Source organism: Syzygium oleosum, unplaced genomic scaffold (genome assembly GCF_021117445.2).
Source record: "Syzygium oleosum isolate NSW1041296 unplaced genomic scaffold, Sole_v2.1 Sole_v2.07, whole genome shotgun sequence".
In the NCBI taxonomy this organism is placed as follows: domain Eukaryota; kingdom Viridiplantae; phylum Streptophyta; class Magnoliopsida; order Myrtales; family Myrtaceae; genus Syzygium; species Syzygium oleosum.
In genome coordinates, this window is record NW_026607491.1 from 10,724,012 (window position 1) to 10,738,685 (window position 14,674).

The 14,674-nt window shown below is 44.3% G+C and overlaps 3 protein-coding genes across 5 annotated transcripts; 1 reads left to right on the forward strand and 2 right to left on the reverse strand.

Annotated features, from left to right (window-relative positions):
- The first annotated feature begins 1,768 nt into the window (after positions 1-1,768).
- On the forward strand, positions 1,769-7,457 carry LOC115670360 (uricase-2 isozyme 1-like). 2 transcript variants are annotated; one of them, XM_030591614.2, is made up of 8 exons: positions 1,771-2,091; positions 2,363-2,455; positions 3,556-3,631; positions 4,623-4,732; positions 5,789-5,880; positions 6,050-6,223; positions 6,331-6,424; positions 7,243-7,457. In XM_030591614.2, exons 1-8 carry the CDS (start codon positions 1,888-1,890, stop codon positions 7,324-7,326), a joined length of 927 nt encoding a protein of 308 aa, XP_030447474.1. In that variant the 5' UTR covers positions 1,771-1,887; the 3' UTR covers positions 7,327-7,457. The 2 variants fall into 2 exon arrangements, with proteins under 2 accessions (XP_030447482.1, XP_030447474.1); XM_030591622.2 differs by lacking the exon at positions 6,050-6,223 and having other exon boundaries at positions 1,769-2,091.
- A 954-nt stretch (positions 7,458-8,411) lies between these two features.
- LOC115670410 (nudix hydrolase 26, chloroplastic) lies at positions 8,412-11,367 on the reverse strand. Of its 2 annotated transcripts, XM_030591673.2 has the most exons (6): positions 11,009-11,365; positions 10,868-10,918; positions 10,454-10,546; positions 9,747-9,841; positions 8,768-8,882; positions 8,412-8,677 (listed from the first exon to the last, which is right to left on the reverse strand). In XM_030591673.2, exons 1-6 carry the CDS (start codon positions 11,294-11,296, stop codon positions 8,612-8,614), a joined length of 708 nt encoding a protein of 235 aa, XP_030447533.2. In that variant the 5' UTR covers positions 11,297-11,365; the 3' UTR covers positions 8,412-8,611. The 2 variants fall into 2 exon arrangements, with proteins under 2 accessions (XP_030447533.2, XP_056168852.1); XM_056312877.1 differs by lacking the exon at positions 10,454-10,546 and having other exon boundaries at positions 11,009-11,367.
- A 987-nt stretch (positions 11,368-12,354) lies between these two features.
- Positions 12,355-13,569, reverse strand: LOC115670349 (pentatricopeptide repeat-containing protein At1g61870, mitochondrial-like). The gene has a single exon (XM_030591607.2). It carries the CDS (start codon positions 13,567-13,569, stop codon positions 12,355-12,357), a length of 1,215 nt encoding a protein of 404 aa, XP_030447467.1.
- Positions 13,570-14,674: the final 1,105 nt, after the last annotated feature.

Genomic DNA, 14,674 nt, shown 5'->3' on the forward strand with positions numbered 1-14,674 from the left:
ACTCGACATTTTTGCTCAAAAGCAAATTTTATAAGCATACGTATCATATCGTTGGTCAATGTGTTATATGACATACAATGACGGATTTTCATTCATGCATAATAATATGTAAAAACTTCTCCACTATTTTTTTTCATTATTCAAAATATTATTCTCACTAGATGCATGAACGATAGGCTAGTCGTATCGGGCAAATTCAGGAACGACGATGTGACAATGCTATTTTTATATCATCTGATCATGAATTGAGCACTGTGTTGAATCCGTTCAAGCTTAACGATTTCACCCAAGCTCGAAGGTAATCTGTAGAGGTGGCCACGGTTCGGAACCGACCGGTTCCGGTTCGGAACCGGCGGTTCCGGTTCGTGGCCAAGTGTGAACCGGAACCGGTTCCGAGTCGGTTCCGATTTTTTTTTTCTGTTTCTTTTCTTTTCCTTTTCCTTTTCTTTTTTTTTTCTTCCTCCGCGGTCGGCCATAGCCGGGGCCGGCGCGGAGGTCGCCGGCGTCGGGCGAGGCGGGCCCTCGCTTGGGCTGGGCGAGGTCGAGCCTCGCGTTGCTGGGGCGAGGCCGAGCCTCGCGGCGCCGGGCGAGGCCGGCCTCGCCTCAGCCCAGGCGAGGGCCGCCCCTCGCCCGACGCCGGCGACCTCCGCGCGGCCCCGCCATGGCCGGCCGCGGAGGCCATGGTCGCTGCCGCTGCAGAAGCATGGCCCGCAATGCTGCCGCAGGGCGGCCTCGCTTCGCGCCCGCAGCCTTTTTTTTTTTTTTTTTTTTAATTTTTTTTTTTTCGCAGAACCGGCGGTTCCGGGCCGGTTCAAATTTTTCTGGAACCGGAACCGGGCCGGTTCCGGTTCCGAACCGCGGGCCCGGTCAACAGGCTGGGCCCGGGTTTGACCGGGCCGGTTCCGGTCCGGTTCCGGGCCAAAATCGGCCCGTGGCCACCTCTAGTAATCTGGATGGGTTTGACCAAATCAATCCAAAGAATATTATGGCTCCGTTTGTTTCGAGAAAAACGTGACATTTTTGAAAAATATTTTCTAATAAGTCATTTTTCAGGATAATGTCAATATTTTTCCGGTGTTTGACTAAGACCTGAAAATGAATCGGAAAATATTTTCCGTCGTTCGATAAGAAAAATCTCATTTGGTTAGAAATTGCTAATGTAGCTGTCCTACGTGGCATAGTCGCGCTGACATGGAAATTTTTTTGTAATTTTAAAAAAAATCGATTCTTTTAATGATTTTTATTATATTATATTTTTCTTTTCTTTTCTTTTTCTCTCTTCCTCAACCAATCCCTGAGCCTAGGCGACGATCAGCGACAGGCCACAGGTCACAGGCAAGGGCCGACCTTGCCAGATCCCATCATGGCTCGACCTCGCTACAGCCTCGCCCGAGGTCGGCAAGGTCGGCCCTCTCTTGAGGCCGGTCGCCAAGGCCCAGTGACCGGCGAAGAAAGAAAAAGAAAAAGACAAAGAAAGAAAGAAAATAAAATAATAAAATTTTTATAAAAAATTAAAATCATACACGTCAATTTTAGTCGGTGTCATGTAAGACGGTTGATGTTCATGTCAGTGATTTTCGGACCCGACATCTCGGGCACGAGTGTCCCGGAAAAATGGATCGTCAACGCACGCGCCTCCAGAGAGCGTGGAATTAGGAATATAATTTTGGGCAGGTAAAAAGGACCGTCTTGACTTTTGAGCTGGAAATAAGTCATTATCATCGTCATCATCCTCCACGTCCCACTCCTCACCACTCTATATAAAATCCTACCAAATCCCTCCTCGAATCTGCCCACCGCCAGCACATCGCCACCTCCGAACCTCTCCAATTCAGCTACCGCCACTACCTCACGGCGACCTGCGATCTTCCGGCGGGATCATCGGCGATGGCCGGCGACTTGGAAGGCTTCAACTTCGAGCAGAGGCACGGCAAGGACAGGGTCCGGGTGGCCAGGGTCTGGAGGGCCGCCGACGGCCGCCATTTCATGGTCGAGTGGGGCGTCAGCATCAGCCTCTTCTCCGATTGCGTCGGCGCGTACACCCGCGACGACAACTCCGGCATCGTCGCCACCGACACCATGAAGAACACGGTACTTTGATTCCTTTCCCCTCCCCCTCGCCGCTTTTCTTCTCTCTGAGCTGGCCATGGTGGTTGATGCGAATCGTCTCCCTCTGCTCTTTGTCCGGTCGGTGATGTGGACGGATTGTGTTTCGTTCGATTGTCCCGTGCTCTTTGTCGTGTAGCCTGCTATTTGCTCCGGCTAAGGGCGCTTGTGAATTATGGGGAGTAGCATGATCGGACTTGCTTGTTGTAATAGCATAATTCTAATCTGGTCTGACGAGGTCGGAGCTTTTGCTTAGGTGTACGCGAAAGCAAAGGAATGTTCGGAGCAACTCTCGGTGGAGCAATTTGCTATTTTGCTTGCGAAGCATTTCACTTCGTTCTATAAAGAGGTTAGCACTTACCTTAGTCTAGGAGAGAGTATCGGAAGACAATTTAGTTGTTTCTGTAATGCATTTTACTTTGTTGCCAGAAAGAGGTTACTGTATCTTGCCATTGTTACAACTAAAGATCCAGGAATATGATTTGGAGTCCTTTGTGTTTCACTGTTCGGATTCGGGCATATTTGGAGATCTTGTTATGGATGGGAGCCGTGACACAAACTCATCACTGATCATGGCCACAAAAGTAAAAAAGAAAATCAGGAAGCGATTACTAATAGCTCAGATGTATTGCTTGAGAGAGGATGTATTAGATAATCTGTTGATAGGAAATGAAAAGTTTGCGTGGTCATGTTGTCTGCCCCAGAAGAGAACAACATTGTTGGTTAGCCCATGCATCATATGTCCGCATGTTGTCATATAAGGCATCAAAATGGGTAAGGGGATATATCAAAAGTGTGTTTGGAAGTGGATGCATGTCAACCTGTCTCATCTGATCCGATGGGATGGTAGTTTGTGATTTCAGAAGTTGCTAGGTGTGGGTGGTTGTTTTACTCTTTGCGTGCATACAAAATGCACATAGATGACCATCTGTGGCAAATATACATACATGTATGAGAGAGAGAGAGAGAGAGAGAGAGAGAGAGAGAGAGAGAGAGAGAGAGAGAGAGAGAGAGAGAGAGAGACCTTTCCCAGTATTCTTGAGAGAAAATTCTGTACAATTTTCTTTAATTGACCAAAGCAAACCATTAATCCTTTCCCAGTATTCTTGGGAGGTGCCTTTTTTATGCTGTTAGGTTTTATCATATGTTTTCTCAGAAGTGTATTATAAGCATGCTGTCGATAGCTGGGCAAAATTGAGGGACCGTGGTGGCACCTAAAGTTATGATACATGTCTTGATCTAACTAGGATCACTAACCTACGAATGACTGCGAGAAGCAATTATCATATCCTTGAACAATTCTTGTGTGATTGACCATGCTTCATGGGACAGTTTGTGGTTCTACTTGTTACAAGTGGTCTGCATAAACAATCAGATTAAGCTCATAGCACTCAGTGTTAGATACTCTATTTCTAGCACTGATGTTTTTACGTATATTTGTGACTATAGGTAACAGCTGCTGTAGTCGTAATTGTGGAGAAGCCTTGGGAACGAGTATATGTGGATGGACAACCTCATGAACATGGTAGGCCTCTTCATCTTTAGCAATTGAAAGTGTTGAATAGTTATCAATTCAATAAATGGTATTGCCTAGATAAAAAGCCTAATAATGACCATGTTTCTTATTTTGGTTTTCTGTACTGTTGTTCTGTCTGTACAGAAATGTGCTGATAGAGTTTCCTGACTTGTTATACATATGACTTGAATTATTTTCTGAATTTAGGACAATATCATTCTAAGTAATGCTGAAGAAATGCTCTCATAAGAACCTCTTTATCTGCGACTCTGTGTGTCAGAATCCCCTTTGGGGAAATAAAAACCTTTCTGTATATTGACCTTCTTTGAATATCTGTAATAGAGTTTAGAGGTTCAATGGCTTGACTTTGAGTGATGTGGGATCAATTTTGAGACATCCCTGTATCATAAGGGGCAATTGATGGTTTCAGAATATGTGGAGATATGTGTTCTCGACAGATGGCGGCAGTTGATTGCTAAAGAAAAACTAGGACATAAGGACATACTATCATGGACTAAAGACCAATAGGTTTAGATGCTGAGGTAAGAGTCTTAGTTTATTGTTGTGGCGGTAGTACCAGATGCATCACCAATCATTGGCTGATATGGGTTCGTGTTTTTATTATTTTTCAGATGTCAAAACTATCATTCTAAAGGGTGCCTCTTTGAGGAAAAAATGGGGGCTTGTTAATTTCCCCCAAGCTACGGTTGTAGTCTCTATGTCCTTCCTGGCACGTGCTGGGCATATTAAGGATGTTCACTTCAACTTTTGATCAAATTCACACGGACAACTAAAAGACGATGTTTTGCCCTGTTTTTTTCTCTTTAGTCTACATTGTCGCCGTGTGATTATGACAAGTGTCTGACTTGTAATTTTAAATTTATCCTCCGGTGAAGTCATATTAAATAGGATTTAAGCTGTTCCCACAATCATTGAGAGATTGTTACGTAGGAAGTCAGAATCCCATGGACTTATGTTGTTTTACTCTACTTTACTGAAGGATTTAAACTTGGATCAGAGAAGCATACGACAGAAGTAACTGTGAAAAAGTCTGGTGCTCTAAAATTGACTTCGGGAATAGCAGGATTGTCAGTCCTGAAAACAACCATGGTAAGCTAGTCTATGCTCTAGCTAGCTTTCATAAATTTTGTAACATGATTTGGCTTGAGAGATGGTAGGATCACTTGGGAAGTTGGCATTTTTTCTTCCCAAAACAAACATTTGCATGCCATGTGATTTGTAGTAATGTTCAAATTCTTTTCTTTGAAACTTATCTTGCAGCTATTCTACCTGCATTCTAGGTATAATTCAGAAATCCAGGTCAAGTTGTATCTTTGTACTTTTGTAACATGTTAGTACTTATACTTTTATTGGAGTGAGTACAAATTCTCCTATCACACCTAGAATTGTGTCGATTTTTAAGTCTAGAATTCTGTCACCTACGAGCTACTGATGGCAAAAAGCATATCTGAAAGCTCGTCTCTTCGAAACATATGAAAAAAATAGATGGCACATTGATATTGTTTGTTCAATCGCCTTTCCTTTTGACATAGGCTTTGTAGTATTATTCAATTTTGATGTATGTTCAGTGTAGGTTCGCTATATTGCATGTGTAACAATAATTTGCCACAACTTGAGAATCTGATCTTTTGTCCATATCTTTCGTCATTCTTGAAATGTTTGGTTATTTGTTAGCACATAATGCATCAAGTTCTATTTCTACTGAAACTGTTCAGATGATTTGGGAACTTTCAAAGTATCCGGAAGCAAAGTCAAGTTTTGAAACCTTCGTTGGGAATTTCTTCCAGGAACCCGTGTCCACTGGACCGTATCCATCACACCCTTTGATCTTGTGGTTCCCCCAAAAATCAACGGTTGTGATGAACCCAGTCTAGTAGGCTCTGGTCCAGGCGAGAATTTCCCCCTCAGTTGGCATCCACAATCTGCAGATGCATCATTGATAGGGCAGGTTTTTAGGTGCAGAGCGGGGAGTGCACCCAATGCTTCCTCAGTCCTTGGACTTGATGGCCCCATGAGGGACCCACATTATCTAAGGGCAAGGAGTGCAAAGGGTGCACTTGACCCTGTGCACCTAACGTTTTCTCCATTGATAGGATAAGTCTGATATGGCTGCTCACTCTTCCTTTTTATCTTCCACGTGAACAGTCAGGTTTTGAAGGTTTCATTAGGGATGAGTACACAGCTCTTCCTGAAACTCGAGAAAGAATGCTTGCGACTGAAGTGACTGCAACTTGGAGGTATGAATTTTTATTACTAGTATTGTGAGAGAATGTTAAGAGGCAGAGTTGATTAATATATGCATTTCACTTTATCCCTTTCCTGTGGCCTTCAATTTAGAGACTCGGGAGACTTATGGTGATTTGTTTGTCATAAGCTATAAGTCACTATTATAAGTGTGGGTGGCAGGTATTCTTATGATACTCTCTCCAGCATCCCCCGTGATCTTCTTTATTTCCAAGAGAGATACAAGGATGTGAAAAAAGTTTTGATGAATACTTTCTTTGGCTCACCAAAAGAGGGAGTTTACAGTGCATCTGTTCAAAGCACTCTCTATCAAATGGCAAAGGCAGTTCTAGCCGGGTCTCTCTCTCTCTCTCTCTCTCTCTCTCTCTCTCTCTCCACCCCAAGAAATTCTCCACTTGATTCTATGTTGTTCCGCTTAACAAGCTGATTTGTTTTCCTTTCAGATTTCCTGACATATCAGCAGTGCAATTGAAGATGCCAAATATCCATTTCTTACCAGTTAACATACCGACCAAGGATAATCCATCAATGGTGAAGGTACGAATATTATGCCACTGCAAGAAACACTCTTTCTGGAAAGGATAATGAGAATGTCCAAGCAAGAATTTTAGCAATGTCAGGTTAGCTTGGGGAACAAATCTAATATTTAGCATCCACAGGAAGAAGGTTAGATATGGCCAACTGGGATGGTAGCGTACTGAAAATGGTTGATGCTAGGCAACTATGAGCTTTTTCTTATAATCCTGAATTTGTAGGTCTCCAGGGTTGAGCCATAGAAAAGTACTCGTGAGAGAAGTTGGTGAAACAATGATTTGTTTGAGATCACAGGATATGGTTCCTCTCAAGTAACGAGGAGTAAATTGACTCAACTTTTCTCACCTTAAGTTGATTATATGTCACAAAAGGGGCCTAACCAGTTGACAATAGGTTAAAGAGAAGATTTCGGTGATAAGTTGGGAGTACAAACTTTTTTATCACCACATGAGCTACAAAGATGCTGGCATTTTGTTAGTCCAATTACTAAATTTTCTTAAGGCTGCAAGATCTGCAAGTTTTTGGAAGTACATAAAGTATGCTATGACAATATTAGAAGCACTTGCATGGTTCGGAGTTAGTGCTGCGTCAGTTCATGTAAATCATAAAGAGGAGAAAGTGAACAGTTCACAGGTTCTAGACCTTTGTGCTTGAGTACAGTTCACAGGTTCTAGACCTGTAAAGGGATCAATAGATTTTAGTCAGCTTCTCCTGAAATGTTTTGGTTGGGAATGTTGGTTGATGCTTGACACACTTTGGTAAGCATTGATGCGTGAAAATGCTTGCATTCTGATATTTACTAAATGTACTGAATTTCACAGTTCAATGACGATGTATATTTGCCAACTGATGAACCGCATGGATCAATTCAAGCAAGCTTGAGCAGATTCTGGTCAAGAATGTAGAGACAAATCTTCACCAGTGGTATCTGATTCGAGGTCCCAGTCCAATCAGCTTTGTATCTGCTTGTACATTCTCAAATAAAATTGGCAGGACCTCTGATTTCCTTATTTCGTGGACAGTTGAATTCTCTTTGGCTGCGTTTGGTCGACCGGATAAAAGCCAGGATAGGATATGTTTTATCCTATCCTGTGTTTGGTGGATAAAAGCCAGGATAGGATATGTTTTATCCTATCCTGTGTTTTATCTCAAATAAGGTCGGATATAGACCGGATATAGCTCGGATAAAAAAATCCGAGGGGGGTGGGATAGACCTGGATAGGATTTCTAATGTCTATTTTTCCAGAAACCCTACGCTCCACTCGCCGTCATCTTCATCCCAACACCTTATGCGCTTTCACCAAAAAAATTTCTCGGCTTTTTTTCCTTCACCGACTCCTCCGGACCCATGAATAACAACAAAAAAAAAAATTTATCCTATCCTACTTTAAATCCGTAGTCCACCAAACAGTGGATAGGATATGAAAAAATCCCAGGATTTCTTATCCTATCCTATCCAGTCCTATCCTGTTTAGAAATCCGGACGACCAAACGCAGTCTTTGTATTAGTAATAATGCCGATATGCATTACCATCTACCCTGGCAATGAGAATGCAGTAGATGGCGTTGCATGGGAAGATGCATCATCTCATCTTAACGATATATGAAGGTTCCAATTGGTATGGTTCAATCTCATTTTGGTATTTTTAAAGGTTATATACATCGACGATACAAAAACCAGAGTCTCGTTCATAATGGGCCCAATTAGCTTGGCACTTTAACCAGGATATCATTTGCTTGAACAGTCACAACCATGCTGCATGTCTGAATTATGGCAGAAGTTTAAAGCCACATAAGTATTGTAAATGATATCGCATGTAGCCGTAATTGTTATTGCAAATTTAATAGCATGCGGATGCTACACCAGCCAATTCACGAGGATTGCGGTGAAAGTTAACCATGGAGTTTTGTTGGCCCTATCTAAGGTGGTTATGATACGAGAGCAAGCCTACTCGCACTAAAACAAGCAATAGCAAAGGTACAACACGAGTAGGACAAATGAATCGCACTGTCTCGTCTCATTCCTTCCGACGGACTTTCATAAACATACTTGATCCGTACAAGTGTAAAATAAAGCTGGTATGTAAATACGTGAAAACTCATTGGTGGGCGAGTATCGTGTATCCATCCGATCGGAGGTGGTTATTGTACAATTTCTCTCTCGTGACTATGACGTCGTGAGGCAGGCCATCATTGAAGATGCGGAGCAAATACATTCAAAACTTCCTTGTAAACAGGTTTCTTGAATACCACTGCCTGCACCAGAGATGGAATCATGTAAATATTTGCTAAGGGAGACCGAGATCTGATATAAACCGGAATAGCGTAAAAGTCCGTTGAACCTACAAGTTCAATTATCTGGTCAGGCGAGATCCACGACCACTCGCCAAACTCAGGTTTCTCGGTGCCATCCCCCAAGAGGTTGATTTCTTCATCTTTCCCCGTAAATTTCATAAGAAACCTGCAACCCAAAGTATCCGGGTTGATAAATTTTTAATCAGAATGATACGGCAGAGTGAAACGGGAGAGACAGAAAACCAGTATTCAGTCTTATGCTGAAAATCAAAACTGGTGCAGCATAATCCTTCCCCCATAACATGTTAAGGGCATTCGGTAATACTAAGACGACTAAACGCTAATCTTAGATGCAATCGTTTTTAAGAGTTCATGCGTTAATTCTTCCAAGATGTGACTGCAAGAAAATCAACTGATACAAAATATAGTATCCTTGGAGTTGGACCTAAACTGTCATAATGCTGTTTTAAGGGAAGGTAAAATGGGGACTCTGAATGACATGGATCCATCGGTTGACTCTGAGACTTTGGCTACATCGCAATTCCATGAGAGGAACTCTTCATATAACCATGACAAAAAGTTTTGTGAAAGAAAACAATTCGACTGAAAGAGGGCTATATGGCGTCTTCTGAAATTGCCAATAATTACAACTTTCTATCTTGCTTTTATTACTCGATTTAACGTAAGATAAACTTCAAAGATATCACAAATAATCAAATTAGACCTAGATTCTCAAAAAACGATCATATTTGGGAAAGCCGTGTTGTCCATCCTCTTTTACAGACCTAACTAAGCTTCACATCATTGACCTAAAACTCTTCCCATCTCAGCATTAAACATATCAATTTTAATCTCTTCTCTGATGAAGTATAGATACAATCTGTCTTAACTTTAGAAGAAACAACTTCCGAATGAACTGAATAATAAAGCCCCAACTCAAATTCTAGAGCCCTCTACCCTCTTCATCTATTGTGCAAGCATCTTTAATGCGCTTTCTGGGGAAAAAGGAAAGGGAGGGGGGAGAACTAACCACTTTTGTGCTTGGCCTTTCCAGTCTGATCCCCACTGGATTTTGAGTTTTTCCCTAACATCTGGAGGAAAGTCATATGTCAACCAGTAAGGAACCTGCAAAGGACGCCCAATATTAGAACCAAGACAATTCGTCCAGGCAATAGAGTAAAGTTTACCGTGGAAGAAGAATAGAACAGCAATTCCACATCTAAACCTATGTGTTAATGATGCACAAAAGATCAGATCAGATATCTGCCATTCTCAAAACAGTGAGGTAAATCAAGAAACAGACAAGCTCGCCAGCGGCCCCGCACGGCGGGGGCGGGGTTGGTGGGGTATAGAGAGAGATCAGGCCTTCCTAATTTAAGCCAGTATTAATGCAAATTAAGCTTGTTATTCTAAATCATCTAAGGATAGGAGGAGCACCAGTTGCTCCAACGATCAAAATCTTGCAAAAAACAAAAAGAAAACTCACAGCTATTACCACCTGCAAATGAGAAAGAAAAACATCAGGTATGTGTACTCGGAACTCTAGATGACAAGTAAAACACCCCCATTGTGCAAACATGGTGACGTTCTAGATGGAAGATCTACTAAGAACTTTCTGACTGATAACTCTCTATGGCTGAGTACAGAACCTTAATATTTCACTAAAGTATACAATCTTATTAATAGAGGAAAGCCAATGAATCAAGGAACTGTAGGAGATAAACCCCAATTTCCAACCTCCGCCAAAATTTCAGCCGACGAGACTCCCGTTTCTTCTCTTAGTTCCCTCATGGCCGCATGTCTCGGATCTTCACCATCGTCAATTCCGCCCTGTCGAACGAGGAAAAAAAAAAATGACCATCCACATTGTATCTCATGTCGACAAGAGGTTAAGGTAAATGTCCCTGAATGTAAAGAACATAGCCCAGATGCAAAAGCTTCAGACCTAGTCAGGAAATGTTTATATAAAGCAAACGACAGGATGAATCCGAATTCCAATCACGGATGCACTTGGCCACAAGCTACAACCAAACCCCGGACAGCCTAACAGGCGGGACCTTCCCACGCGTCCAAGTGATCAGTAACGAAGGATGTCATCGATTGCTAACTAGCAGCGCAATGCAAGCAAATCCACAAGGTCACCAATTTTACCTGCGGCATTTGCCAGGCGTCACGGACATCGAGCCTCGAAGCAGCGAAAATCTGCAAAAACCCCCCCAAAAACAGAACATCAGGAACAACATCGACGCCGGACGAAATCGCATCCAACACAAGAGAGAGAGAGATTGAAACCTTCTTGGAGGAATTGACGAGGCAGATGCCGACGTTGCGCCTGTAACCTTCGGGAGGAGCTTCCATGGACGACGGCGACGGCGACGGCGAGGAGGAGGAGGAGGAGGAGGAAGACGGCGGCGAGCCCGAATAATCGGAGCGAATCCGCTTGGGGAGATCACGGGGCCAGCGAAGAAGGCGGAGCGAGGCGGAAGCGGGAGAGAATTCGCGAGCTTTGGAGGGACGATGATGGAGGATCGGGCGGTGGTGATTCAGGAGGAGAAGCGAGCACCGGCACGACGATGCCATCCACGAGAAATTCCCGTCACGGCGTCAAGGCCCTTTTATAGCTGCTGCGGAGCTGAGGTGACAACGATTCACACCGGTCCAACAACTCCCTATCATCTGCACACTTTGCATGTAGATTTTTCCATATTATATAAACTAGAGAACAACCATTTCATCCTGGACAAACGATTTAGATCTATTTTTTCGTTTGTTGCGAACTGAACTATAATCTCCGCGACGTTCATCATTCACAAAAATTCTTGAATTTGGAGTACACTTATTTCTTTCGCATCGAAAGAGCCCGAATTTGAAATTTTGTGCATCGAAAAATGTTCTCTTGAAAAGGAGGTATTCAGCCAAGAGGCATGCGGCCTTGCTGATAAAGGGATTGGAGGATGAGACCAAAAAGTGCCGGGGCCGTGCCGTGAACACCACATACATTTATATATAAAAGAGAGAAGTGATGCACAAGAAAAAAAAATGGAGATATTCGTGCTTGAATGGCGGGGCTCAAGATTAGGTTCATGAAAACCATATATTCGCCGTGGAAGTTCTATCCCATGGGAGCGCTCAACTTTAACTTTAGCCGGTCGTGATTGAGCAACCGGTTTCGCTTAGCGGGCCGGAATTTGCCTTTTCGGGTTGAGGAATGAACATAAGTAGATGATACATAAATAACATTAGCATTGTTCAAACGGTATGTCATCATTCTACACCAGTTCAACTATAAGCAACAACAGCATGAGCCTTCGTTTTGGGGAATGTTCAAATGTTAAAATGGCCCCTGCATTCAGCAACTCATCAGAGACACGAGAACACTTGACGCAGCTTCAAAGCTGCATATGGTGACCACCGACCATCCCATATCAAACTCGTAGAAATGCCCCAATCAATGCTCATGGATTCTCTAAAGCTTTTCTACAGTCGATTTCAGTCGAGAATTGTACAACCAGCGGTCGAATTTCCGTTGTATTGCTATGCCGGACCTTACCGGAAAAAATCGTGAACTGATGATGGTCAAGTCTGAATCAATTTCAGCTGATTATAAAGATGCCCGAGCATCGACGAATCCTCGCAATTCACAGAGGAAGAGCAGCTTCAATCTTTCCCCAGGACTCCAAGGAGTTCCCTTTAAGCCTCCCCTTCATCTTCTCCACAATGTCTTTAGCTTCCTCGCCTTTCGACATCTTCAGCAACCCGTCGACGAGGCCCTGCATCGCCTCGAACGGAGGCACCCACCTCCTCTTGATGATCTCCCTGCACATCTCGAGCCCGGATTCGAACTCGCCCTCCCTCACCATGCTCCGAAGCAGGGTATAGTACGTGAACGAGCAAGGCGCGACGCGCCCGTCCTTGACCATGCTATCCAAGACCTTCCTAGCAGATTCGAAATCCCCCAGCCTGGCGAACCCGTCGATGACCGCATCGTAGCTAGCCGAGTTCGGCTTCACGCCTCTGGCAACCATCTCGGCCAACAGCTTGTTCGCCCTCGCGCATTCCTTGCTCTTACACAGCCTCGCAATCCTAAGATTATAAGCAGTCACATTGCACTCCAAGCCCTTCCCTAGAATCTCCTTGACTACGCCGTCGAAAGCACTCAAGTCCCCACTCTTCAAGCAAGCACCAAGCAAAATGTTATACGAATCGATGTTGGGATTCACCTGGTACCTCTCCTCCATTTCCGCGATCCAGGCGCGAGCCGCGTCGGTGTTGCTGTCCTTGACAAACGCCTTCAGGACCAGATTGTGCGCGACGGCGGTCGGCGTCACCCTGAGCTCGCGCGGCAACTGCTCGAACAACCCGTGAACTTTATCAAGCAATCCGTTGTTCAGATGGACGCTGAGAACGGCGCAGAGAGATTTCTCGGTGATATCGCAGCACTTCCCTTCGCGGGCGCGGTCGAAGGTCCGCATGGCTTCGTCGACCATCCCAGCGCTCGAGTAGATCATCATGAGGCGAATCCAGAAGCCCTCGGACTTGAGCGAGCTCTGAGAATCGCCGCTCTGGCCGATCTGGTGGAGGACGAGGCGGTCGACCAGGTCGAACCGGCGCGCCTTGGCGAGCTTCTGGAAGGAGAGGTGGTAGAGAGGCCGGTGGCGACGGAAGGTCGGGAAGTGAGAGGACCGCTCGAACAGCTCGGCGAGCTTGTCGGGGTTCGACTCGGCGAGTATGGCGGACTTCACGGCGCGGAAGGAAGGGAATGGCGGCGGCGTCGGCGGAGGAGATGGTTGAGCGGAGGTGGAGAAGAGGGATTTGGGAATGCGGAGTCGCGGGTGGTTGCGAAGTGACGCCATTGCTGATTCAGAGACCGAGCTCTGTGGAGTGTAGGGTTTTAACCAGCGACGACGACGGTCGTGTGGTACGGCCCCACAGGATAACGGGTCATGTCGGGCCGGCCCATCTCTTATAATGGGCCTATCTGGTATGAGGCCTGGTGGGCCCATCCCAAATTTTCTGAACTTTTTTTGCCCCCTTTGGGCCCAAACTTTCGTGTACATATCGGAGATCCGGTCAAAGGCCGAACACAAATTCCTCTCCAATCCGCGCGCCCGCTCTTTGACCAGGGCAAACGTAGCCGTCTTATTTCCAAAAAAAATAAGTAATTATTAGTTTTCTTTTTTGGGGTCGAAATTAATTATTAGTTAATTTAGTTTACTGTCTCCTACGATCTACTTAGATTTACATCATTATATTACATAGGAAACGAAACTGAGCAGGTCCTTAAAAGGCTCAAGGGGAGATAGGAGAAAAAACTCCCTAGTGTGAAAGAAAGGGCCGAAGCTAACATGCAAGGGAGTACGACCCATCAGTATGTGCTGTGCTCGGCACTGCATGCGCAATTAACAAGTCATCCTTGGCCCTTGCAATAAAAGGTCCGGGGACCAGTGTTGGGTTAGCTCATTAGACGACTTTACGTGAGCTTGAGTCAACGCAAATCATGGTCATCGCTTGTGGTATCACATATTGCGACCTCAATTACGAAATTCATGTAATCGAGACAAAGTAATACCCATTATGTTGTAAGGTAATATAGCTCTAATAACAATTGTGTTGTTCGATTTATGTAATGTGATGATACCCCGTAACATGCTCGGTTTTTGATCAATGACAAATGTAGGGGGAGAAGAATAATGTTAATGTTAGAATTTATAAGTACTCCTAAAATCATAATTAAAGGGAATATAATGAACATTATTAATATAATAGCGAATTATGATTTACGAATTTAGGAGTCACTAAATACAAATCAAACGACCACCGCCCTCAGCGGCTGCGCTGGCTTCGGGTTCCCCTCCTCCCACGAAGGGTAGGAGTTCGAATCCCAGCGCTGGCGTTAGGGATTCTTAAGCGCTCGGCTGTCGGCCGTGCGGGGGTTTCCGGTTTTACCAAAAAAAAAAA